The sequence below is a fragment of the Amphibalanus amphitrite genome, unplaced genomic scaffold (assembly GCF_019059575.1).
Source record: "Amphibalanus amphitrite isolate SeventyFive unplaced genomic scaffold, NRLGWU_Aamphi_draft 000489F_arrow, whole genome shotgun sequence".
In the NCBI taxonomy this organism is placed as follows: domain Eukaryota; kingdom Metazoa; phylum Arthropoda; class Thecostraca; order Balanomorpha; family Balanidae; genus Amphibalanus; species Amphibalanus amphitrite.
This window is the reverse complement of record NW_024881983.1, coordinates 319,673-346,004: the sequence shown is the minus strand read 5'-3', so window position 1 is coordinate 346,004 and position 26,332 is coordinate 319,673. Positions and strand designations below refer to the sequence as shown.

The 26,332-nt window shown below is 46.5% G+C and overlaps 1 protein-coding gene across 5 annotated transcripts in view; it reads right to left on the bottom strand.

Annotated features, from left to right (window-relative positions):
- Positions 1–5,969: 5,969 nt before the first annotated feature.
- The window catches only part of LOC122392515 (Y+L amino acid transporter 2-like), a 62,508-nt gene continuing 42,145 nt past the window's right edge, over positions 5,970–26,332 (bottom strand). For 2 of the 5 annotated variants that reach the window (XR_006258530.1, XR_006258529.1), the window contains 7 exons: positions 16,836–16,939; positions 14,500–14,596; positions 13,711–13,785; positions 13,272–13,431; positions 10,374–10,466; positions 8,516–8,632; positions 5,970–7,424 (listed from right to left, as the gene is read on the bottom strand). Coding sequence is in view for 3 of the 5 variants with exons in the window: in XM_043387455.1 (XP_043243390.1) it covers positions 7,369–7,424; positions 9,769–9,834; positions 10,374–10,466; positions 13,272–13,431; positions 13,711–13,785; positions 14,500–14,596; positions 16,836–16,939 (651 nt within the window). In the remaining 2 variants the exon portion in view is untranslated. Of the gene's footprint in view, positions 7,425–8,515; positions 8,633–9,768; positions 9,835–10,373; positions 10,467–13,271; positions 13,432–13,710; positions 13,786–14,499; positions 14,597–16,835; positions 16,940–26,332 lie in introns of all 5 variants that reach the window. The other 3 variants (XM_043387455.1, XM_043387454.1, XM_043387456.1) reach the window with 2 other exon arrangements.

The following is a 26,332-nucleotide window of genomic DNA, read 5'->3' as shown; positions in this document are numbered from 1 at the left end:
TTTCAAAACCATTTTTAAGTACATTTTTTTGACATCGCACAGCAATATAAATGGCACCACCGTGCTCCTGAGCTCAAACTGCATCTGATAGGCACATTTTTTGTTAAAAAAATCATTTTTCAAAATTTGACCTTTTCTGACCTGAAATATGACCTGACCTCAGGTAAATTCAGCTGAAAATGACCTTAGATGACCCAGACGACATTATGTTTGAAATATACGTGTAAAATGGACCATAAAACACGCGTCACGTGACCAATACATGATATACAAATTTCGTGACCTAGGATGACCTTGCCTTGACCTGAAAAATTCGAAGTAAAAGTTCGGTACCCTCAGGGTAATTAAGGCATATATCAAGGAGTGCGTAAACAAAAAATGAGCCTGATCGGACTTGTCAGTCGGCGGCCAGAGCCTAAATTGTAAACAAGCAAAAATGTCGATACTTTTTCTTTGAGCTAATCTGTGACGTCATCAGTGACCTTGTGGTTAATGAAAATAGCTTTCGCTCGACAGTTTTCCAGGGCTATCAGACGCTGTTTGAATTTTGACGATCGGCCCAGTAGTTTCGGAAATAGGAGGGGGGGGGGCTCTGGAGAGCCCCCCCCCCCCCTCAGTCACTCGCGTTATGGAAAATACTCCAGTCATTCGCGGGTCAATGAAAATGGCTACTCCGGTTAATAAAGTCATCGCTTAATCAATCCAAAATGTCGTGTTACCAAGGCGGATGTTACTGTAATAACTCATATCTCCCGGTCCCCAGGAGCCCGGATATTAGCATGGTGTTGCGTTCTATCGAAGCAGACTCATTTCTGTTTCGCTGTTGTCGATTTTGTGTGACCTGTGCCCCGCGTAGTGCGACTGAACGTTCCCCTCACTCCTAGGCCGTAGGCGTGGACAAAGTACACAACGTAGCCCTCCTTAAAGGGACCCTCCCACCTTCAAAAAAGTTTATGAATTGGCATGAAAGTGATGTCGCTCGGTTCAGAAAGAGCGAAAACGAATATCTACCAAATTTCACCGAAAAATATTCACCGGTTTTCAAGATATTATACTTTTACTTTTGTTTACTTTTTGGGATCTCCGCTGTTCCTAGCGACTTTATGTGGAAGCAATAGTTTGGCAGCTGAAAGTGCGGCACTTGTTGCGCGCAAAGCAGCATATACCACCGCGTGCTACAAAACGTTTTAGTCAAACATTTAAAAATCGCTAGATATCTGCGCTGACGTCACACATTCAGAGGGGTATTCCTATGCATTAGCCCCTCTGAATCAAAATGCTGCAATTTTGAAATTCAATATTTCCGATTTAAGGCATTTCTCGATGTTGTGAGTGCCGAAACCGGTAATTGTGAGCCAGGGACCCCATTTTGGCTATCTCAACTCAAATCTAATGTTAAGGTGGGAGGGTCCCTTTAAAGTAGGCTAGACACTACGAAGAAATAGGGCTAATTTTATTTAATTGATAATTAACCCTCGCCGGACCTATTGGTTTTCTACATACGCGCCGGCCGAGGGGGGTGGCGGGTACGACCCCACTCACCGTTTCGCCCCTGGTGGAGCTAGCGCGTCGCGGAAAAAACGAGCGTGTGCACAGTTACGAGACGCAGAGATTGGTACCCGAATTTAAGGTCCTAGGTCAACCGGTGACCTCTGAGGTCAGGTCAAGTGCCCCAAGGTAGGTACGGTTCAGTTTTTGGTGAATAACTTCGCAAAAAACGGCCGCAGAGCCGCGATTTTGGCAGCATCGTGTTCGCCTCGCTCAGGCGCGTCGAATAATATACTTTTTGTTCGGGTCAGGTCAACTTGGGCTGTTGACCTCAGGTCAAGGTCAGGCCAGCACCCCCAGGTCACGAAGTTGGTCGAAAGAGGTCATGTCGCATATCATTCGATTTGGCAGGTCTTCCTGAGTCCATTGGAGGCTTTCCCGACTCGCTAGCTCAATATGATCAAGAGTTATTGACGAAAAACTAATATGACCTTGATGACGTCATAAATGACGTCACGCAAGGTCAACATTGCAAAAGTGACGCATCTAACCTTGCAAGGAGTGCATCAAATCACGATTCTGTGTGCTTGAGATAGTTGGAGATCGTTCGCGGCGCCAGAATAGCATTTTTTTATTTTTCCCCATTGACTTATAATGGTGAGGTCACGAAAATGACCTGACCTCATATGACCTTTAGGAAAAATCCGAGATATACAAGTTGTGAGACGCATAATGTATACTAGATCCTGCAAGTTTCATTTCCCTGTGACATCTCCTCTGGCAGTGAGGGCGTTGCGAAGTTGCGACATCTGAAGACCGTGCAGAGGTTCACTTATGACGTCATAGGTCAGTGACCTGATCTGACTCAAAAATGTGGTTGGTGTCAAAATATTCGGCTTGAATCAAAGGTCAGGTATGCCAAGTTTCAGTTCTCTATCGCCAGCGTGTTCAGAGCTATCGCGAAAAAACCCTAGGGGGGGGGGCGGCACCCGCCCCCCCTCGGCCGGCGAGGGTTAACTAACAATTTCATAAAGGGGTTAGTATTAAATATCAATTATTTTATTAATCTAATTGATTCTGATATAGAAACGACTGGATCTCCAGCGTACATTTTTTGTGCTTGCGAAAACATGCATCATGTTGGGGATGTCGGCCCCAAAGCGTTTTCTTGTGATCGTTTCTGTGAACAATTAAAACACATTTTTGGTACAACAAAGGATTCCCATGAAGGCCTTTATCATGAAACATTTGGTAGAAATGGCAAAATTGATGGTATGCATACAGCAGTGCAGACAAAAAATAAACAACTAAGTCGCCCGTGTGAGTGTACACTGTCACTGTTCAAACATCCCACCATGCACGAAAGTGTCAAACTCCGAACTGTTCGTGTCGATTATCGAGTTCTGACCTCAATGGCCTCGGCAAACCTCCATAAATGTCTGCTCAACAAAATGTATTCGCAGCGCGGGCACTAGACACTCGTGCAAACGGAAACAAGGCCAAAGGCGACACAGAACCGGGTACAGCCGCGCGACGACATACAATGACGCCACTCCGACATCACACTCGATCCCGACAGTGACGCTCTGACGTCACACCATCAGACACCCCATGAGACGCGGATACGACACCAGAATGGGGTCCGCCGCGCCGCCTCGGCGGCTGCCGTCCCATGGACTCTCACACACACGCTTATACTCCCGATACTTCGTCATGGCTGCGCAGTGGAGAGGACAGTGCTAACGCTGCACCGTTCCTCGGTTACCAATCGGAGGGATAAGTCGTTGTCGGATATGCAGCATTTTAGGGCGATCGTGAGCACTGGACCATGTTTGCACCAACACAAGATAAACATGATCCGGTGAAAAGACCGATTTGGAACAATAATTCGATAATCGTAATTAACGTACAGAGTACCGAACTTGTCGAACTTTTCCTTCCTGTTACAGACTGAGCTGAATCCATAGGCAGCCGTTACCTACGATTACGGTTGCGAAGAACGTTCACAAATGTAGGCATAGACTGCCGACCGCGACGTGCTTTGTTCCCTGGGTAAGACAAGTATCCATAAGGTCTCATAAACTGCAGATGTTTCATTGAAATTCACGGGGGGCCAGAGCATACATCGCCATCGTCCACATCGTCACACACATCGTCACGTTTCACCGCATTCTACATGTGCAGACTATCGCCCTGTGCAGGCTAGGTGGCGCGTGCTCGCGACTGCTGCAGTGCTGTCGGTGAAGGCTGACGGTGGTGCAGGGATTTGGTGCAAATGTTGGTGTTGCTGCTACTGGTGCTGTTGCTCGGTGCTGTTGCCCGGTGCTGGTGTTGGTGCTTTGGGTTTGGTGTCCTAAAATATCGGTACAAAATAGCGAACGTTTTCTCGGTGTATGATCGTCATCACATTTCAGTGAGAATAAGCCACTTTCTGGTAAAATAAGGATGCTTTTAGGTTCAATATTTCGGTAAAAATGATGCACATTCGACTTTCGAGCAGATGCTACATCAAGATCAGGCACACAACACCCCAGCAACTCTTTCAATACTTCTGGATGAATCGTTTCTCACATTCCCATCGCTTGGTATTCGTACTGTCTTTACAAAATGAGTAAATAATGACTTAACTTTTAACGACTTCACTCAGCAATCACACAAACCCTCAAAACAATGAACGGTCATTCCATTATCATATGCAATGCACCCATGGTCCTGAAGACATGACGAGAACGTTCATTGGATAAAAACAGATGTTTCTCTATCTCATGTTTTAAACTCGTCCTTATTTTTATCGAGCACCGAATAAGCGTTAGGGTAAACCATCCAGATGAACCAGACATGCAGAACAAACAGCTTTCGCATCGTCGAAAACGTTATTGCTTTCCAACTCGTCCCTGGCAGAAACAAGCATTACGTTGTTAGAATTGATTTGAATGTAATGGAAATCAGATGGAATAGTAACCTTTTGCTCATAACTAATGTACCTAAGCCAAAAACAAATCCAAAATATATTTTCGGTGCTGGACCTTCTTTAGTGGAATCAATTCCACTGAAGAAGGTCCAGCACCGAAAACATATTTTGGATTTGTTTTTGGCTTACATTAGTTATGAGCAAAAGGTTACTATTCCATCTGATTTCCATTATAATCATAATCATGCTCAAAAAAACGTTTCACACCATTCAATCATTGATTTGAATGTCACGAATGTTTCACCAAGCATGGTGGAATTGTTGATAACTGTCTATATGCACTTGTCTCTGTTGCCAAACTGCAGTGAGTAGCACTGAAACCCTGAGTTGTGGTATAGTGGCAGGCACATGCAAGCTGTTTGATTTAGTTCAGGTCTGGTGTTCTATAACTTAGAAAATGCAACCGAAGAGTGTGAAAATGATATGCGTTCGTGTCCTGCGTAAAAATGAATAGAAGAGACACGGTTGTGGCTCGTTGGCGCTTCGAATCGACTGATTCATCGCATCTAACATGCATTACATGCATTCACTCACATTGGAACTGACCTTCCAAATACGCACATTGTCATGGCTCACTGAACTCCCCATTGACAGCATATCAATCACCCCAAGGAGATTCGTTTCGTCTCCCACGTAACTTGTCTAACCGGTGGGGCCTCGGACCGTACCGCTGCACACTGGTCGGAAACGCTCCAGCGAGAGGCCAGCGGCCTTTCCGCAAAAGTTTTTTGCTTGTTATTCCACAACTAGTGAAGCAAACTTCATAAAACTTTGCATACCTTCTCTGTCATATGTAAGCTATCATTTGGATGTCAAGCACTAAATATATGACGTGAATCTGTTAAGTTATGACGTCATAATTGAGTATAATACAGGATCTAGCACCACTTTAAGTCAACAAGGGAAATTGGGAGCTGCTATTCGGGCACCGGGAATGGTTTCATGCACTCCTTGCAAGGTCCAGTGCTTAACTTTAGCATTGTTGACTTTGCGTGACGTCATTTATGACGTCACTAAGGCCATGTAAGTTTTTCGTCAATAACTCCTGATCAGATGGAGCTAGAGAGTCGGGAAAGCCACCATTGGACTCAGGAAGACCTGCCGAATCGAATGATATGCGATATGACCTCCTTCAACCATTTTCGTGACCTGAGGGGCTCCGATATGACCTTGACCCGAGGTTAACACCTTAAGTTGAGTTCACCCGAACACCAAGTATAGCATTCAACGCGCCTGAGCTAGACAAACACGATGATGCCAAAATCGCGGCAGTGCGACCATTTTTGGCAAAGTAATTAACCTAAAACCGAGCCCGTGCCTTGTGGCACTTACCTGACCTAAGAGGTCACTGGCTGACCTAAGACCTTAAAATCGGTAGTACCTAATTTTTGCGTCTTATAACGGCACACAAGCTTGTTTTTTCCGCGAGGCTCTAGCTCAATTAGAGGCGAAACGGCGAGGGAGTTGTACCAACCCTCCCCGGTCAATGTAGAAAACCAATCGGTCCGGCCAGGGTTAAATACCGGAATTGTGATCTAATGTTAAAAGACGGCCCAAGGTAACCCGACGTCAGTGACAGGTGTCCTATATTTGCAGCGTCTTATATTCACGAAGGTTTCAATTTCCACTTTCTTCAGCCGAGTGATGGTTGTCAATAGCAAGGCTCTCTAAATGCAAGCCGTAATCGCCACGCAAAATGTGGAAGGCTTTTGATGTCAATACATACATAAATGCATACATAAAACGCGCTTTTCACAATTCATAAACTCAAGCGCATCTGTTTTTAATGTCCAGTCAACTACGCATGGATGCGTGCAGGCCACACAGGTCAGCGTAAGCCGGGCGCGGCGGCCGAGCCGAAACTGGGGCGGGGCGGGCGGTAATCGGGTAGGAATAGCGGCTCCTGCAAATTTTGCGCAAATATGCGCAGTTAGCTTTTATGTTGCCCTGGTGTAAATTTAAATTCTACTTCATCTCACAAAAAATCAGAGTGGAACTAGATGGGACTACCTGTTGTTTCCTTACCTAAACTTTGCAGTTATATTCCAGAATCACTGTAGGAGAGCCTTCATAAAAAGCTATAGTACATCTTAGTTAGGGAAAAAGTATACCAAAAATTTTGCACTGACCAGTCGGCAACTTCATAACGAACATTTTGATGCATAATATGTGGGATTTCAATTTGGTGTCTATCAGCAATAAGACTTTGAATATCCGGCTCAAGAAACCTCTTGCTCCGCGTCAGTTTCCGAGTTCTGGGATACCCCATCTTCGGGGGCTGATTACAGCTATTTTTGGTCACCCGGATTAGTTTTTTTGGCCTAAGTATAATAATTTGATCATTTTCAAATCGATCTATATAAAAAATAATCCGAAACTCCGGAATCGCCCGTGGCCTCTCGTGAGGGCGTTTCCGACCAGTGTGCGCTGGTGCCCCTCCCATGGCACAGCCGTCACGGCAACGACAAGAGCGCCACCTACCCAACTAACCATGCATACGCCGCGACACACACCAACATTGGCTAAAGTTCACTCCACAGAGAGCGCAGTCCTAGAATTTAGCCATTTTTGACTGCGCAATCTCCGCGTACAGGCCACCGACATGGTGAACTACCTGTCAACGGCACAGATTAACATATGACATATCGACGAACGACCTTGGGCCACTACCAGCACAACGTCCTCGGCTACCGGGAGGAGACACTGACAGCCCGCACGCCGGAAGACATCAACACTGACCGCTAACACTAGCTAAGCCATGGCGTCGCTTGGACGCTAGATGTCTCTGATGTGCTCGACCAGATTGTATAGAGGGCGCTGAACTTGCCGGTACCGTCGTAGGACGGCAGCGCGTGCCGCCGAAAACATGGCCGCCGACGAGAGAGAAGACGTGTGTGTGTGTCATGTTATCACTGGTTCTCGGGAAGCACAACCAGGACCTTCTGCAGGAGACGAGTGAAGGCTCCTGAAAAGGTGGTGACAATGTTAGCGATATCTAAATATACAACTTGATTAGTGCGATTTCTCAATTTTACTCTTGGGCACGGGTAATAGGCGCCTGGAGATGAACTTTCGTCCAGGCCATTACGCGTAACAATGTGCTACCATTAGCAAAAAAAACAACACACTTGACCATAAAGATGTAACTTCAGCAAAACATACTAAGGTACGTTCATAGAATTCCAAGCACAGAAATGCGATAAAACACCTCCAGCACCTAATAGAAGTCATAGCTACTGCGCTCGTAGACCTTATTACTATCCCTGAATACCCCATGCACGTCCAGGCCCCCATACGGTAGTATCAAAGGTTCCAAATTTATTTGGGCTTCCATTCGCTTCTACTTTCACTTTGACATAAAAGCATAACTTTACGTTTGCCCCGTGCATTAAAGTGTTTCTTTTTAATTAAAGCATGAATAAAAAACAGAAGCGAGTTTTCAGAATGAAGGCATGAGAAACATTTGATTCATTCGCAAATCGTATTCAAACTTGGCGTAAAATGACTACCGCAAAATAGTTTAGCTTGTTTTCGAAACGCTCTGCAAATACGAAGTGGAAACTAAATGTGTTCTTTCTGGAACCGTCCCCTAGTATAAGTATACACCGGCATTGCCCAATGCAATCAAGCCCCGTAACGCTCAAAGCACGTGCTGGACAGTGGACATCAGTGTTCAGGCAGCATTGATAACACTACCGATCATCAGCGATTTTCTCACTCCAGCTGCTCCAGGCCATCCATACAGAGACATGACTAATTGAAATAACGAGCAAAAAAACATTGACAAACCATTTATATCCTGAATAAAAGCTTGAAATATAACCCATCTCGTATCTAGATTACTAGGGAAATGACGCTCCTTCAGATACATTTATCGTTTGACAACAAAAGAAGTAGTTTTGAACAATTACTTATTACTTATTAACTAATAACAAAGTAATAGGAGTAAAGCAGAAGTTTTCTACAGAAGCGGTAATCGATTTTGTGCATTTCATTTATCAATAAAGCTGTCTGCATCTCAGCTATCTCGCACGTCCACCTTCCCTATCGACCTACACCGATGGGCGGCTCTCCCCAGCGCGCGGCCGGTCGGATGACCGCGGGTCAAACAGTGTGTCTGCTATTCCTCCCCGACCACCATCATTAGCTTCTGAACCTGACGCGTGGCCGCCGCTAGAAGAGAGGGAGACACAGAGGACGGGCACACACGTCAGCAAGCGGCGCACCCAGGTGCAGTTCCGAGCCCCACCCATAGCGGGGCGGGGCAGAGGGGCGGGTGGTGCGCGTGCGGGTGCCGCTAGTGACCCAGGCGCGGCAGGGAGATAGGGAGAGCGGGAGATAAAACAGGCATGGTGTCATGGAAAAAGGAGCTTGTAGGTACGAATTTCAGGCATAACAGAAAGCATAAATGAAGAATATTTATTTTACTCCTTTTTAAGAAAAATGAATGCCGATATGTATAGGTAATCATCGGTCTGTAAAACGCTTTCCGACCGGGGGAATGTGAGAGCTTACCATAAAATATAAAGTAGGTAAATGGTGAGAACTGCTTATCTTTCACCAGTAACAACAAAATAATATCACAATGAGTTTGATCACGAAAGGCGGAAGCATATCACGAGAGAAATTGATGTAATTGTTTTAAATGAAAATATGCTGAAAAATATGTGGAGCCATGGAAGTAGGTATATTGGATCGGGTAGGTCACAAGAGAAAGACAAAGAGTGAGCAGGAACAGTCAATGTGGGCAACCCCAATTAGGCACACATCTCAGAGCAGTATATATACAGGCACGCGGTTAGATGAAAGCAGGCAGCATTCCTCACTAAATATTAACTACTTCTGCAGGGGAAAGGGCATCAAATAAGAATGCAAGGCCATGGTCCCGAGTGATAAAAATTAACAGAGATTTGTGGCGAACACACGGTTTTCCTTGTGGGAACATGTATTCTTCATTACATTGGCAAGATTGTTGTTTGGGCGGAAAGAACAAACAGCGCTGCAATTTTGACAAACATATGTTTTCAGTAGCCTTATCAGCATGTTGCCTATTTTTTTTAACCCAAAATACAGTGATGATTGCAATTTACACTAGTAAATTTAATGCCTCGAAATATCACATTTCAATGGTTTCAATAACACCAGCCCAGTCAACTACACCCGTTGCATTAGTAAGTTAGAGGTTAGTTCAGCCCGCCGTTCCGTGCCCGCTGTGGTTCCGGCCAGGCCCCATCCCCCACTGCGGGGCGGGGGGATGGGACGCCCCTCCGCTCGGGCGGGCCGGGCCATGCCTCGGACACCTCTCACACCTGACTTATAGAAGCGAGGCTCGGTCAGAAGGGTTCTCTCCGAGTCGACACGACGTCGATTCGAACCTAAGACCGCATCGGGCCGTTAGTAAGAACGGAACGGGGAACAGAACAGCCGGGAAGAACGCTAGAGACAAAACAGCTCGGCCGGCACAGCCCGACAGCTCACAGCGTGGCACAGACAGAAGAAGGAGTTAAAATAATGACAAGTATAAGAGGTATCGAAGGCGCGATGCTAACAGAGCAAACGAAGAAATTGGTGGGTTGAAAGCAGCTAAGATTAAACAAAGCGTTATGAGGAAATATAATTTTGATGTTAGTGCAACATCGAGGGTATCTGCCATAAAGCAGTGTCACAGGGCATAGACAGGCATGCTAAGGCGGTCAAAAACGAACACAACAAATAGGCGGCAAAACAAACACATATACAAACACAGCAATTTAGCAATCGACGTCATCAGTAATCTAAGCGAACATCACAACAGAGAAAGCAAAGTTTCTAAAATATAATAGAAACGCTCCCAAGTAAAGAAAGGCTGCAATGCTGAATAAAATAAAACCCAATTGAGCTGCGGACAGCCGAGCACGAGACAGGGCGTTCTTACCGATTGACTTGTTGATAACTGCTGGCTTCTTCTTCCACGCAATGCACACTAGGTAGACGGGCACGCCGCTCAAAATGATGATGAGGCCGAACCCTGAAGCAAAACAGGACAAGTAAAAGAGGTCAGAGGAATCATTTAAGCCACTTCGGCACTAAAGGAGGGAGATGATTCATAACATAGGTACCAACACTCTTTGCTAATAACCAATGACACTCTCTGTATAGCGCTACGAGAGGTATTTTCACTGTGGTGAAGAAATAATGAGTGAAATATGTCAAGATAACAAATTATCTTTTTATACAAATCGACAGCACAATTTAACGTCGTCGGGTACCGGCGATGGCTCGTGACGAGCCCAAAGCTGACCGCTGCCAGATGCCTTGCCGACTTTGATTTCGGTGGCGTAAACCAAGGCGTCTGCCATCACTCAACAGGCCGGACGCTGTCAACCGACCGTGATAACATTCTCAAGATCACGAGAGCCGAGCCCTTTGCGGCAACGGAAAGATTCCAGCATGCATTTACACCTCATCCGACCGTGCGTGTGCTGTGCATTTGATCTGGGATAACCTCGCGATTCATTCAGTCGGCTTCAATTATATAATTCGCACAGATTTGCCCTCTCGCATAGTCTGGGCTCACACTAGGAGGCGAGCGGGAGGCTTTCCTCATATTATCACCTTCCATGGCGCTACCCATTCGATCGTTTTTATTTCGTAAGTGTAGATATGTGAAGATGCAGTGAAATGTTATCCCCGAGGTGTTGGGAAAGATGGAAGAGGGATGGGGTGATAAGTTTTTGGTAGTCTCTTAGCGGCTGACGGCTGCGGAGTGTGAAACAATCCGACATTGGTTGATCGGAGTGGCCTCTTGGCCGATAAGCGGAATTCGTCAGTCTGGCAGAATAGCATTTTCTCAACTTCTGCAACTTCTGAACTTTACCAACTGCTGATCGAAAACAGTTCGCCAAAGTGCTGCCCTATATCCAACCGCTCTGAACAACAAAATCTCCTCATGGCCCCACCAAAGGTCTGCGATTGCCTTTCATTTTTTTCTTTTTTACGGGCGCCCTAACGCTCTTCCGTCGTCCTTCGGCTACCCCCGTTCCATCCCGCTCCATTCCGAGTTGCTGATGGCATTGCCGTGTTCGCTCTTCTGCAGGCGGTCGGAGTTGACGGAATTGTGCAGTGGGCTCACAATAGGCCAATGACGGCCGCAACGCAGCCCGCCGACGAATGTCAAAGGCAGCCAGCGACGGCTGATGAATAGGGAGGCAGACGTACAGGAACCCAGAGAAAGACCGCACCGAAACAGAATGCAACTCTACCGGAACTCTGCAATGGGGCCCTCAAAATAGCAGGCCAATGTTGAAAGTTGAGTTTGGGGTTCTCAGGACATCTTAAAATTCCTGTTGAAGATATTTTCCCTTTCAAAAATTGCTAGGAAATTATCAAACTAACTCAGAACTTCCTAGAAGCATCTGCGTGACTTAACATGACTTCTCTTGTGCAGGAAATAAGATTAGTAAGATTAGTAAGATTCGTTGTGCTTCAAATTTCAAACTGTGAAAAGACACGTCCGCTTGCTTCCGCTGTAGCTGTAGCTTGTGCATATATTCCTCTTTAGCCTAAAGTGTCGGCGGCGGAACAAATGACGTCCATCATCCCTCGGACGCGGCACATCCGTCAGAGCACTTCATTACAGCGTGGACTCATCTCAGGCTGACCGCACCGCCAGCCACACAGGATAGTGTTGTTTGCCGTAATGAGTTCTGGCGCTACTGAGAGTCCACGACCCCGTCAGGCGTCAGCAACAGTACACCCAAACTCGTCAACAAGCCACAAGAAGGCACAACAGGGCCTGTTCTTCCTGCGGATAGTGTTATATCCTCCATCTCGCTACCGAGTCTTTACACGAGAGTTTCACCAGACCAACCAAATCTAACTGCTCGCCCAAAACTGCTTTATCAAGCAACAGCATTTGTCTCCCGCAACCTCGCCTAACGCCCACTACCCACTTATCCTGAGGGCTCCTGCTGTCAGCACTCAAGCGCCGACTAAATCACGGAGAACTGGATGGTAAAGAGGGTCGGGCGACTTTAAGCAAACCATGAAGAAAGGTCATGAGGTCACTGTGAAGTGGTATATTGTGACCCAGGGCGGAGGCCGTTAGTTAGAAGCAGATAGTAAAAGCGAGTGGCCGTCAACCCTGTATGAATTGTAAAAGCTGGCCTTTATGGACACGCTGAACAAATGAGAACCTATGGGGAACCATACGAATATTGGCATAGCACTTCCTAACTGGGTACCAATAACTCAGTTCTTCGATTTAAGGATAAATGCATAGTTGCACAATGTGTATGCATAAATGCTCGCATATACGATGGGAAGCTTCCAGATAATACGAACACTGACAAACTGCACGCAATCAATCAGTAATAGCTGAAAATGCGACTATCATTTAAAACGTTTCCAATATTGATTTCCAATACACGATATCGACGGTAGCTGTTTTATGCGAAAGACCAAATCAATTAGATTATTTGTCGTTTTTTAATCACTCCTCGTTTGGCGTTCACTCGATCCACTCGATACCGCTGGGGGGCCTCGGCGAGCTTTGGTCATAGATCGGTCCCTGAGCGACCATGTGGGCCGACCAGTATTGGCTGACTGCCACGGCACTACGGGGCACGGCAGGTCGATTGAAGACCGTCATACGAGGCGGAATCAAGTCCCGAGCATGATCACGCTGTTGACAGGGTCAACGCAAGGTTTACCGATTGATAACATCATGGTATTCGATAAGAGTGCGTCAACGCATACTAACTAATATCATGACCGTGGTCAACAGGTTCATTGAACCCCCAGCGGTCCCCATGGCCTTGATGCTGCAACCCACCTGTCTCAACGGGCTTGGCGATCATCGGCATGATAGTGATGAAGATGGTGGCGATGATGTAGATGATGGGCCAGAAGAGGTTGACGCGGATGGGTCTGACCAGGTTGGGCTGCGTCCAGCGCAGCACGGGCAGACAGAGCACGCCAGCGCCAATGCTCAGCTGTGGGTGCGGAGAAAGAAACAGCCATAACAAGTGCGGTTAGTCGAGGAATACGCATTGCGATAGAGGAGCACCTTGTTTTCTGGGTCGTGAGACAGAGATAAAGATCGCACTTTTGAGTGGGGATCATCTTGGCCTTACAAAACAGCACGATAGATGGGTGAATGCTGATACATGGTGTAATGTCCTCATTGCATGGTAACTAATGTCACCAGCATGAGCAAACAATGATGTAAAACACTGCAATAATTAGAAATGTGCTTTTGGAAAGCATCTTACCCATGTCGCGAAACCGACGTAGTTGATGAGGGCGAAAATATCAGATGACGTCAGGTATACGAGCGAGAGCAGAGCCTGACGACAGGAAATTCATGTCAAATATTTCATCACTAACATGCTCCCTGCAGGGGCAAACCATGAACAAATTGGCACTAAGATACATATACAAAACGTCCTCTGGTGAAATTCTTCCGCAATACTCACACCCCCAAACGGAAATTGAGCAATAATGCCAAGGTCGTTTCCTCACATCCATTGGACTGAACGACCCCACAACATTGGATTTCGCCATATTGCTGGTAGCCTGTCGTCTGCCATAGTGTCTCAAAGTGCCGTCCTAGTACTACTTACTGCAATGCTGACACATTGACGCCCCCAAACGTCCCAATGCCCCCCCTTGCCGCCCCAGAGTCATTTCAGTAGAGCCGGCAAGCTATCTCTGGGGTTCACGCGACACGTATACGATAGGACAAACACGCGCTTCATTGCCACACTCGGCAAATGTCAAGCGATGCCCGTCAGTTTTGGCCAAACAGGGCGCACCCGAAGGAATAACAACGTGCCACGGGTAAGGCGATACGGGTGAAATCTGCATTGGTATACTGTCTGAATGCATACGTGCTTCCAGAATCCAGAGCGGCAATCCCATCTAAAACTTTGTCCTAAAAAGATTTTACATTTTAACAAAAAAAAAGTATCTAAACCATTGTTGCATATCATTTGTATTGTGTTTTACTCCCCGAAGCAGGTTCGAAACCCCCAGCCGCCCGAAGTTTAGTAGCCACTCACCACGAATAGGACAGCGGGGGCCGGGGTCAGCCGGTTGACCTGGATCATGGTCAGAATCTCTGGCATCTGGCCCTCGCGAGCTCCGGCATAGAACAATCTGTCAAAGAGAAATAAACTGATCAGTGTCTGTCGCTGTAAAGTGTTGGGTAACGCACACCACTCCCTGACAGCAATAAATCGGTACTCCCAATAGTCGACATGTATACCATATGGTATGCGGACATAACTTCATTAACACATTTCAACGCATGGATTTGATTGCATCATGTCATTGCAGCAGCCAATGGAAACTTTTTTTTTTGAAATGTTGCATTATCATGAACTTTGAAACGTTGTTTTCTGGGAAATAAACATTCATATTATGCGACATGCGGCATTAACCCGCGAGTTGCTGGGGGGGGGGGGGCGTTAAACGCCCCCAGTTTTTTTCGCCAGGCCATAGCATAAAAACGGCGCGCCGCAGGCGCGCCAAAATTTGGGTACCTGTAGAGAATTGATTGAAGTTTAACGTGAGATGATGTTTTTCGTACTCCAGCGTAAATGGGTAGCTATACGGCTTCCACGGTTGACAGTGATGACATCAGTCATCTTTTGCAAGCTCGTTAAAGATTTGGGCTGTACGGGGATTCGAACCCCGGGCCTAAATCTTTCGAGAACCCCGAACCCCGAATCCCCGTACAGCCCAAATCTTTAACGAGCTTGCAAAAGATGACTGATGTCATCACTGTCAACCGTGGAAGCCGTATGGCTACCCATCTACGCTGGAGTACGAAAAACATCATCTCACGCTCTCAGTCCCAGCGGATAAAAACAACACCTAAGAATGATTGAAGTTTATTGTGACAAAGTTTCAAAAAAATCGGTCGGAAAATTTTTGAGATATCGAGGTTTTAGTGACGTCATGATTTCTGAGTTTTCCACCAAAAATAGCGTATGTTCAAAAAATCATATAAAATCACAAAATAGATATATAGACATGCCGTAAACTACATTAGACTGCCAATTTCATGATCAATCAAATGGCTATCTTCGATTATTGATTATCGTTCCGCATGTTCCATAATCTTGAACTGAATCTTGGCAATTTCTCGTGACTACTTCACGACCATGATACAAGCATTTCTTAAATTGAACTTTTTGAGCCAAACACGTACACATATGATAAAATGAATGTCACCATCGTGTTCTAAGCCCCAAATTACCTATAAAACATGTGTGACAGGCTGCGAATATCAGTTTTGGTTTTCGGGGATATGTGCCTACCCGGTTGACCTGACCTTGACCCTGACCTATGCTTGACTGACCCCTACATGGAGCTGACACTCTTGTATGCCTTATATGGTGGATTGTGCACCGTTTTGACAGAGTTTATGACGTGAGGCGCCCATTGCGAAGTCCTGAAGTCCATGCTACTGAAAGCCCGATTTCAGGTGTTTGACCTGACCTTGACCCGACCTGTGACCTCAAAATTCAACTTTAAAGTACTCATCTGAAGCGTCTCGTCTAGAGTTGCAAAGTTTCCCCCAAAGGCTGCTACCGGCACCGCCCCGCCCCACAAATTTTTTTGGGGATACCGGCATGCTACCACGCCCAAAGCAAAAACACCACCAAATTACCGGCATACTAAAAAACCTGCATTATTGATTCCAGTTTACCCCTACAAGAGATGCCACATTTTCCTCTTAGTGTCCAAAGTTTGAATCATATGCTAATAATTTTTTTGTGCAAAACCAAAAATACCGGCATGCTACCGGCAAGACATGCCAGATACCACAAAAAAACCTGCGGTAGTGAAAAATTACCGGCATGCCGGTAATGCGGTAGGGAAACTTTGCAACTCTAGTCTCGTCGCGTTCTTTCGTTTGCCGCCTAGTGCGTTTCGCTGCGCCTATTGGTTCTCGAGTTATCGGCTGGGGGCGTTTAACGCCCCCCCCCCCCCCCCAGCAAACGGTGGGTGGCGAAATACCCCAGCAACTGCCGGGTTAACGCAGAAATTAGCGAAGTAGCCGATATTATTTGACTGGAGAAAACCCCGAATAAATACCGGTTTCAGTGTGTTTCTCTGTCCGTTCGGCCTCAGTCTCATATCGGGTTATTGAGTAAGACACCGTCTATGTCTATAGCCTCCACCGAATGCGCAAGAAATTATTCTCACCTCGAGCTGGTCAGTAGGATGCCGTTCTCACTTCCAGCTAATAAGCAGGATACCGTTCTCACTTCCAGCTAATAAGCAGGATACCGTTCTTACCTCGAGCTACCGTTCTCACCTCGAGCTGGTGAGCAGGATAATGTTCTCACCTTGGTGTGCCATTCTCACCTCGAGCTACCGTTCTCACCTGGAGCTGGTGAGCAGGATACCGTTGAGGCCTCCGAAGGTGGACATGGCCACAAACATCGGAATTATCCACGCCATGTAGCCGTAGTGCACCTGAGCGAAACTCTGTGAAACAAACGAATAAACGAATGATTAATGATGTGCAAAAATGAGCATGTGTGCATACATAGACCACTATATATCAATGCATACATACATAGACCTAAATATGTAGTGGTCTATGGTGCATAGAATACGGTATTTTGCTATTGGGCATTTATATTCGCCAGAACATGTTCGGGAGAGTCGTTATTTAGAAAGTCAAAGTCATACATATGAAACGCAAGAAGTGTTCATCGACCAAATCGGAGTATTTGCGAATTGCCTTTTTTCGTGTCATTGATTAGATACCGTTTAGATTCAAAATGCGCAAGATTCTCTGTCAAGTCGAAATCCTATAAAAATGGTAAGATAAACGGTGAGAAAATGAATCAAATGTATCTTCTTTTAACTTTTTTTTTAGTTACGACCGAAAAATCTAAAATGGCTACCTCACCCCTTGAAGCCATTATCGTCCTAGGTGGTGACAGCGCCTCTCCGATGGGAATTCCTGTCCCCACTCAACCATAATACTATCAATCTTGTCGGCTTGTCGTGTCAAAGCGCGTCTGGAAGGCGTCCTGCGGCTGTCACACCCGTCACACGCGTCACAAGATGGCGCCGCCGGACCGCTGCTCCCTCGGTACCCCTCCCCCTCCCCTCCGCGGAGATGGGGGCGGAGGCGCGTGCCCCGTGTTTATGACTGCCCGTTCGGGCTCAATCATCCGGCAAAGCTGGGCATAAATAAGGAGTGTCGAGAAATGCAATGCATTCCATGCTCTTATAACGGGGAATGCGGTTTATTTTAGAAGGCTGGCTGAGAGAAGTTCAATATGCAGTTGACCACACACACTGTAACCACACTGAGCTAAAAATAAGAAGGATTGCATTAAACATTTACAATTTTGTCATTAATCGGGTTAGTTGAGTGCAGAAAAGTATATCTGCTACAAACAATCTGATTAAACATTCGGTTGGTGAAGTATGTCGCACATAGAAGTTATAAACAACAAGCAATGATTCTGTCTCAGCACTACACAGCACAACGAACCCTTTAGCATTTTCTCATTTGCTAGAAGCAATTGTATTGTCCTAAAGTCATCAGGTCGCATTGTTGCGACCGAGCGACGTGGCGTGCCATTCCCGTCGCACCGATTTCATATTTCCAGTCGAGTGGGCGTGGAAATCGGTCGTTGGGGGGAGTGACTCCCGCCGATGAAGGCCTCTGGTTTACCCTCCCTTCCCAGCCCCGCCTAGCGATGACAGTGGTCAATTGTGGGGCGAGGTCAGCGTTTCGCACCTCCGTACACATTTACATACAGCTCGCAGCTACCCGGAACATGCTCCCTCGGAATAGTGAGGCGCGGGAACAGAGCTCTTTAGACCCGTCAGTTCATTGTCATGTTAAATGATATACACCAGTATAGCGCCTTTTGGGGCGACTAACGGAGCGAGCAAGGGGGTGAGTATTGCACGTGCAAAATTTCGAGGGGGCACCTCCAACTGACTTTAGCACGGCACCCTACTGACCGGTTTCTAGCGATGTGCCGAATTTGAGCACAATCGGCCCAGTCGTTCTCGAGATCTGGGAGCGGCACCCTGCACGTGCGCACGTGCAACATGGGTCCCAACTGACTTGTGCACGGCACCCTACTAACCGGTCCCAAACTGTGTACCAAATTTGAGCGCAATCGGTCGAGCCGTTCTCGAGATCTGGAAACGACCCCTGCACGTGCGCACGTGCAGCAGCACCCCAACTCTGGCACATGGATATGCAGTGCCTAGTGGGTGCCTACCTACATGCCAACTTTGAGCGCAATCGGCCAAGTAGTTACCGAGATATTGCAACAATTGCAAAACTGACACCTCTTCGTTTTGCACGTGGCACGTGCATAAGGGGTCACCCACATGCATCGGGAATAGTCCAATACTTGGTAGAAGGAATGAAGCTACCGTACAAAAATTACCGCGTGTAAATCGGTCAAGTGGTTGCTGAGATATAAGCCTCGCAAAAGCGTCCGCACGGCCGGCCGGCCGGCCGGCCGGCCGCTCATACTAAGAAATTTCCGTTAATCTAAGGAAAGACTACGCTCGCTTCGCTCGCTCCGTAATTACCAGTATAACGCCTTTTGGGGCGACTAACGGAGCGAGCGAGAGGGTGGGCCTTGCACGTGCGAAATTGCGAGGGGGTACCTCCAACTGACTTGTGCACGGCACCCTACTAACTGGTCTCTAGCGATGTGCCAAATTTGGGCACAATCGGCCCAGCCGTTCTCGAGATCTGGAAGCGGCACCCTGCACGTGCGCACGTGCAAAATGGGTCCCAACTGACTTGTGCACGGCACCCTACTAACCGGTCCCTAACCGTGTACCAAATTTGAGCGCAATCGGTCCAGCCGTTCTCGAGATCTGGAATCGACCCCTGCACGTGCGCACGTGCAGCAGCACCCCAACTCTGGCACATGGATATGCATTGCCTAGTGGGTGCCTACCTACATGCCAACTTTCAGCGCAATCGGCCAAGTAGTTACCGAGATATTGCAACAATTACAAAAGTGACACTACTTCGTTTTGCACGTGGCACGTGCATAAGGGGTCACCCACATGCATCGGAAATAGTCCAATACTTGGTAGAAGGAATGAAGCTACCCTACAAAAATTACCGCGTGTAAATCGGTCAAGTGGTTGCTGAGATATAAGCCTCGCAAAAGCGTGACCACGGCCGGCCGGCCGGCCGGCCGCTCATACTCAGAAATTTCTGTTAATCTAAGGAAAGACTACGCTCGCTTCGCTCGCTCCGTAAACACAGGAAACTCGGAGAGATTTTAGATATTTCAGGATGCCCAAAATATCATTGGTGGTGTTCGAATCATGAATATGGTCTTTTTCACACACAGCAGGCATACGTGTATTGGTATCCATCGATGGAATGTAAAATACAGGGTACCTATAGACACAAAGTGTGATTAACTTTCATCAGACCTTTCTGAGGCAGACGTCTGCACATATGCAAAAATTTCCTTTGCCCTTCTCTCTTGCAGCTGCAGCCTTCGATTAGCCCGCGCCCGGCTGGGGGTCCTGGATTTCCACGCCCTGCTGGGGGGGGGGGGGGGTATTTGAACACCCCCCCTTGTAACTCGGCTCCTGGGCCACGTAGCGATACGCGGAAGGCGGCGCTCGAAAGAGCGTCAAAAATAATGACGAAATTACTTCGTTCAATTTTTGGGTCAGGTCAAAGGTCAGGTCACCAGAGGTCATTGAAGGCAAAATTTCGCTGATTTCGAGGTCGAATGTCGAAAATTTCCAAGAAGCCAACCAGGGCCTCGGCTAACATGTTAACTGGTGGGCCAAATGGCCCACCAGTGACCCGAAATGGCCCACCAGCCTCAAAGATTTGGCCCACCAGTAATTTTCCGAAAAATCGAAGTTTTCACATTTTTCACTTTTCAAATTTAAATAGCAGATCATTTCGTACATTTTCAGGCTGTAAAGTACCCATCGGTGAAACATATTCTTGTGAAAAAACTTCAACCTATTGTTTGCAATATCCTCTTGGGTGGACTATAGTACCCACAACTTTAAAAAAAATCCACCACCTACGTCTTTGCTGTATGATTTTTACTTCGATTTCCATGTGACGTCACAGTGCTTCCGTGTCCGGTGGTGTCCGGTGTGCTCAACCGGACACCACCGGATATGGAACGGATATTAACGGATGACAAACGGACATCACCGGACGCTGACAGTTCTCGTCCGTTTCTCGTCCGTTGGTCCAATCCGGTGAAGTGTGACCGAGGCTTTAAATTTTATGCAATAATCGTGAAAGACGTCTGCCTCTGTCAATTACAGATATGTAGTGTCGGCGGCTTCCAGCCGATCGAGGTCTGCGAAAGTTCTTGCAAGCTTTCCGATCGATCGAGTGGTTGCAGTCACATAAGCATCTGCTGCAGACAGTGGCGTAGCCAGAGATCAGCGAAAGGGGGGGGGGGGCCATGGTGCTCGAGGGGGCGACTTTTTCCCTTGAGAGGGGCGCCATTGTCAGCTAGTGACAGGGGTGTCAGGCTAAAATGTAACGTCATGTTCATGCATGATTTACTATAGGTGTTGCAAAATACATAAGAACCAGCTTTCGCTGATTTTCATTAAGTCCAATTAATGCAATTTGCAGCCTGGTGTTTTTTTTATCAAAAAACCTTGATCTAGATGAATTTTTAGCATGATATAGGAAACGAGCTCAGGCTACGGACATTTTATTCTCAAAATACGCATCCATGCGAATTCGAAACGGTAAAATAACTATACGTTGATCGATAGGCAGAATCTTTATTCTTTGCAAAAAAAAAGAAAAAAATATACGGGCTCACTCACTGATCCGAAGTGACCTGTGGGCTGCAGCCTGTGGTCGACCGGGGTTGCCGTGTTTAGAATATCAGAGCGCACGTATGTAGGATACACGCTGCGACTTATTGCCTAAATTGGAATCAAGGAAAGACTTGAACAATTAAGACCAGTATAGCGCCTTTTGGGGCGACTAACGGAGCGAGCGAGAGGGTGAGCCTTGCACGTGCGAAATTTCGAGGGGGTACCTCCAACTGACTTGTGCACGGCACCCTACTGACCGGTTTCTAGCGATGTGCCAAATTTGAGCACAATCGGCCCAGCCGTTCTCGAGATCTGGGAGCGGCACCCTGCACGTGCGCACGTGCAAAATGGGTCCCGACTGGCTTTTGCACGGCACCCTACTAACCGGTCCCTAACTGTGTACCAAATTTGAGCGCAATCGGTCCAGCCGTTCTCGAGATCTGGAAACGACCCCTGCACGTGCGCACGTGCAGCAGCACCCCAACTCTGGCACATGGATATGCAGTGCCTAGTGGGTGCCTACCTACATGCCAACTTTCAGCGCAATCGGCCAAGTAGTTACCGAAATATTGCAACAATTGCAAAACTGACACCTCTTCGTTTTGCACGTGGCACGTGCATAAGGGGTCACCCACATGCATCGGGAATAGTCCAATACTTGGTAGAAGGAATGAAGCTACCCTATAAAAATTACCGCGTGTAAATCGGTCAAGTGGTTGCTGAGATATAAGCCTCGCAAAAGCGTCCGCACGGCCGGCCGGCCGGCCGGCCGGCCGGCCGGCCGGCCGCTCATACTCAGAAATTTCCGTTATTCTACGTAAGACTCCGCTCGCTTCGCTCGCTCCGTAACCACGAGATCCACCATGAGATCCCAACTCATTGTCATACCAGCAGCGACTGCAGTCAGAGGCGACCGAACGCTGACATACGTTCTGGATTTTTTCTCCACACATCCCCTTTACAATTCGATGTCTAGTGCGTGCAGCCCCTACTTCTGGACATGCATGACTGCCTCCAGTGACTGACTGCCACGCCTCCAGAGGGAAACAACTCCAAAAATAACAGTTTTTATTAAAATCGTTTTCTGCAATAGCTTTTGACTCAAGACAGTGACGACATTTATTTTGCCAGCATCGTATTCCTCTCGTCGAAACGCGTCGAATGAACTATACGTTGACCTTGAAACGTCATTTTGAAAATTTGACCTCAGGTCAAGATCATGACCTTGATGGACAGGGTCATGCTGCATATCACTCGATCCGTATCGTCGAGCTGAACACATCTGACGTGTTTTCACCGCTTTAGCAAGTCTCTATCAAAAGGTATAGCCAAAGAAATGCTGGTGACCGTTCATGACCTGAGATGACCTCAGGGGCACACAGAAGGGTCACAGGTGCATTTTATCGATTCAGTGTGTTATGTTTACCTATGTACCGATGTTTGAGAGGGTTTTGAACCACATTCGTCCAAAAGAGGCGCATTTTAATTTTCTCCAATTGACTTATACCTAATGGAGAAGTCGCAAAATTGACCTGACCTTAGGTCATGGATATCAAAAGTCCGAGATAAACATTTTATACATATTCTTAGTCTTATCAATCTCTGATAGTTTTAAAAGTGATCGTTCCGTCGGTGTGGCGTACGCTGGGGCGGCACCGCACTGCTAGGCGGGGGCGGCATCACAATAATGGGGGGGGGGGCAATGCGCTGGGGGCAGCACTTGCATTGAGGGTTTTTTTCTCATTTGGGCTGAAGATGACACTCAAGAATAAGAATGGATAATTTTCCACTCTCACATTTTGGGTGGCTAGAATTTTCCACTCAGACACCAAAGAGAAATCTGAAGTTTGGGACACTGTTCACCAAAAGCGTACATAACTTAGTTTTTTAGAAAAATATTAGGGTTGCACAGTGCGCTTGGGCTTTTGAGTCAATTCTTTTCCATGCGACACCAATAGCCTTAATGATCATTTTCAGAGATGTTGGGGCTGCTGCTACAACCCCCTTTTGGGGTTCCTGCTGCAACCCACTTTACTAAAGCTGCAATCGTGCTGTTCACAATTCCTCCCGATCCACCCGACAACGCCCGATCCCGTCCGACCGCTTCCGAATCTCCGACTAGTCGGCGAGCGATCCACTCAGGGCTCGCTGATTTTGAACATCCGACCGACCGTAAGTTATTGTCCAAAGTTTTATCTGCGTCAATATTTTGTGCATACTTGTGCGATTTTATGTGCACCGCCGGAGTATCACCACTGAGAGGGTTGTGGGTCCCTACTCTAGGTACTCTCTCCTCTCTCTGAAGAGTCGGGGGAGGGGTCGAGGCCCGTTTTTTTTACATTTTATATGCCATCCTGACGTTTTTTTTTTGCAGAATAAAGTGGTCGAAATCTGGGGAGAAATCGAAAATTGGGGGGGGGGGGCTTTGGCTACGAAGGTCAGTCCATGTCGCTGCCCAAGTGGCCCACCAGTCAAAATTCCTTAGCCGAGGCCCTGAAGCCAACGCATACCTCGGGAACTAATAGAGCTACAGCGCCGCAGAAAAGCGCATTCGATAGCCCTATTAACGCCCTTTCTGAGTAATTCTCTCAGATTTGACCTAACGTCAACGGTTTTGCCTGCAGGGGGCAAAAACTGCAAAAATAGCCGATTTTTTCGGAAACAGTTTTTCTGCAATAACTTTCACGGAGAAAATTTAAAACACTGCTAACGATGTAAGTGGTTAAACTGCATACCCACGGATGTTTTTGAAAGGTGTCAGATAACACTTATATGAGCGTCAAGATACACCATTGAACTATCCCTAAGGGTGTCCAGTTTCTGTACTGTGGTGTCATACACCCCAGACAAGGGTGCGTTTCGACTCCCCTCAGACACCCTATTTACACTTATAATGGTGTCACCAAGATAACACCCGTAGGGATACTGGGGGGAATAAGCGCTTGGGTGTGTGTTAAACTGCATACACACGGGTGTAATTTAAAGGTGTCACAACGCTTAAAACGGTGTCACCAAGTTGACACCCATAGGGATACTGGGGGGAATAATCGCCTGGGTGTGTGTTAAACTGCATACCCACGGGTGTAATTTAAAGGTGTCACAGCGCTGCTTACACTTATAACGGTGTCACCAAGTTGACACCCACAGGGAGCCCACAGGCTCCATATACTCCATGACACCCTGTGGGTGTCATGGAGTATATGGGCGGCTCCAGTGGCGCAGTTGGTACACGGAGAAAATCTAAAACAACGCAAATTTAAATTCAAAATTCCAAACAAGTCGCATGGAAACATGGTTTCATTAGGTTGCATGTGGTGGGATTCAATCGGATCTCAGATCCTGATTTTGGTTTGTTATAAGATGCAATGAGATCATAGATTCAGAGATTCAGGATACATTTTCTACGTGGGATACAATGGGATTATAGATCCAAGCTTGTCGTTTGCTTTAAGATCCACTGAGATCATGGATCAATCACTCGGATCCATGCACATGTCTACTACATACCAGCCCCCCTCCTCCCTCTTAAGTCCGTATCAGTTCAGTGTTCACCGAGGTCGCCGTAGGACGCTAGCTCTCTCTAGCCCTATTCACACACTTATTTATTTATTTATTTATTTATTTATTTAGCAGATCTTTGTGGATTCCAATATACAATTGGCTGGTTATTCCACAGCGTCATACAATGCAGGGCTGCCGTCAAATTAGATGAAAACACAGTGCATATTATACAGTACAATACAGTCACTACTAACTTCGTCATACAACACTGGATCAAAGACATTCTAAAAAGACATTCTACTGTTTGCTGAGATAAAAACTCTTGACTCGTTTCTTAACCCGCGACCGCCTGGGGGGGGGGTCGGATCCGACCCCCCCTCCGTTTTTCTTGAATAACTCATGAACCACTTTCGCTATCTACTTGAAACTTGGCATACCTTCTCCCCCATCAATTTGACGTCTCCTGTGCCATTTTTAAGAAAAAAAATCCAAATTTTTTTTAGATATATCGTTTTTAGTGATGTAACTACATGGCGTTTTTAGTCAAAAAGTGGTAAATGTTTAAAAAATCGCCAAAAAATCAGGGTTTAAAGCAAATTGCAAATTAAGGACATGAAAAGACGCAGCTCAACGAGTTCTTTAAAATGGCTATCTCGGATTTTCCATAAAATGCGTTTTTCACCCCTAAAAATTCAAAAAACTATATTTTTTGGAAAACAGCTAATAAAATCCAAAATTTTGGGAATTTCCAAAAAACCGGAAAATTTGTTGTAGAGCTCTATTAGAACATAAGATGCCCCAAATTTCAACTTTCTATCTTGATTTTTGACCCCCAAATTGTAAAAAATAGCTCCAACATGCATAGGGCATGGTGACGTCACAAGCATTTTCGTGAATTAGAGGCACTTCTGAACATCGCATATGAAAACAAATGGCACCACTAGATTCCTGGAACAAAGCTCATCTAGAAAAGTGCATTTTTATGTCAAAAATAAAAAGTTGAAAAATTGACCTTTTTTCTCAGCCCTTGTATAGTTGTAGCGAATTGATATATTTTCTAAGCAAACGCGCTCAACACATCACCCAATAATCCACATTACTTTCATTCACTTCACTCTTCACGAAAACTCTTCACAACCTCCAAATCGCCATCAATGCCCCAATAGGTCAGACCATCCTAACGCAAGATAATATCACACTCGCGTGCGGCGTATTACTAGGCACCGCCCAGCACAATAGTATTAACGATTTTGTATGCTTTCAATGCACACTTATCACCAGCACAGTGACTTGGGGTCACATATAACCATTACCATCGGATTCGGCGTGAAAAATAAGCCATAAAACATGTGTCGCACGCCCATGTAGCAGAAATTGAAAACCGTGACCTTTCGTGACCTGACCTGACTTTGACCCGTACTTAGTATGACCCCTATACGCACATGGTACCTTCACTAGGCCTTTGAGGTCATATTTGGTGAGTTTCGAGCAGCAGCTATCGATTCCGCTGTCCGTAAGCCTAATCATGCAAAACCCCTGAATTTGACCTTTGACCTG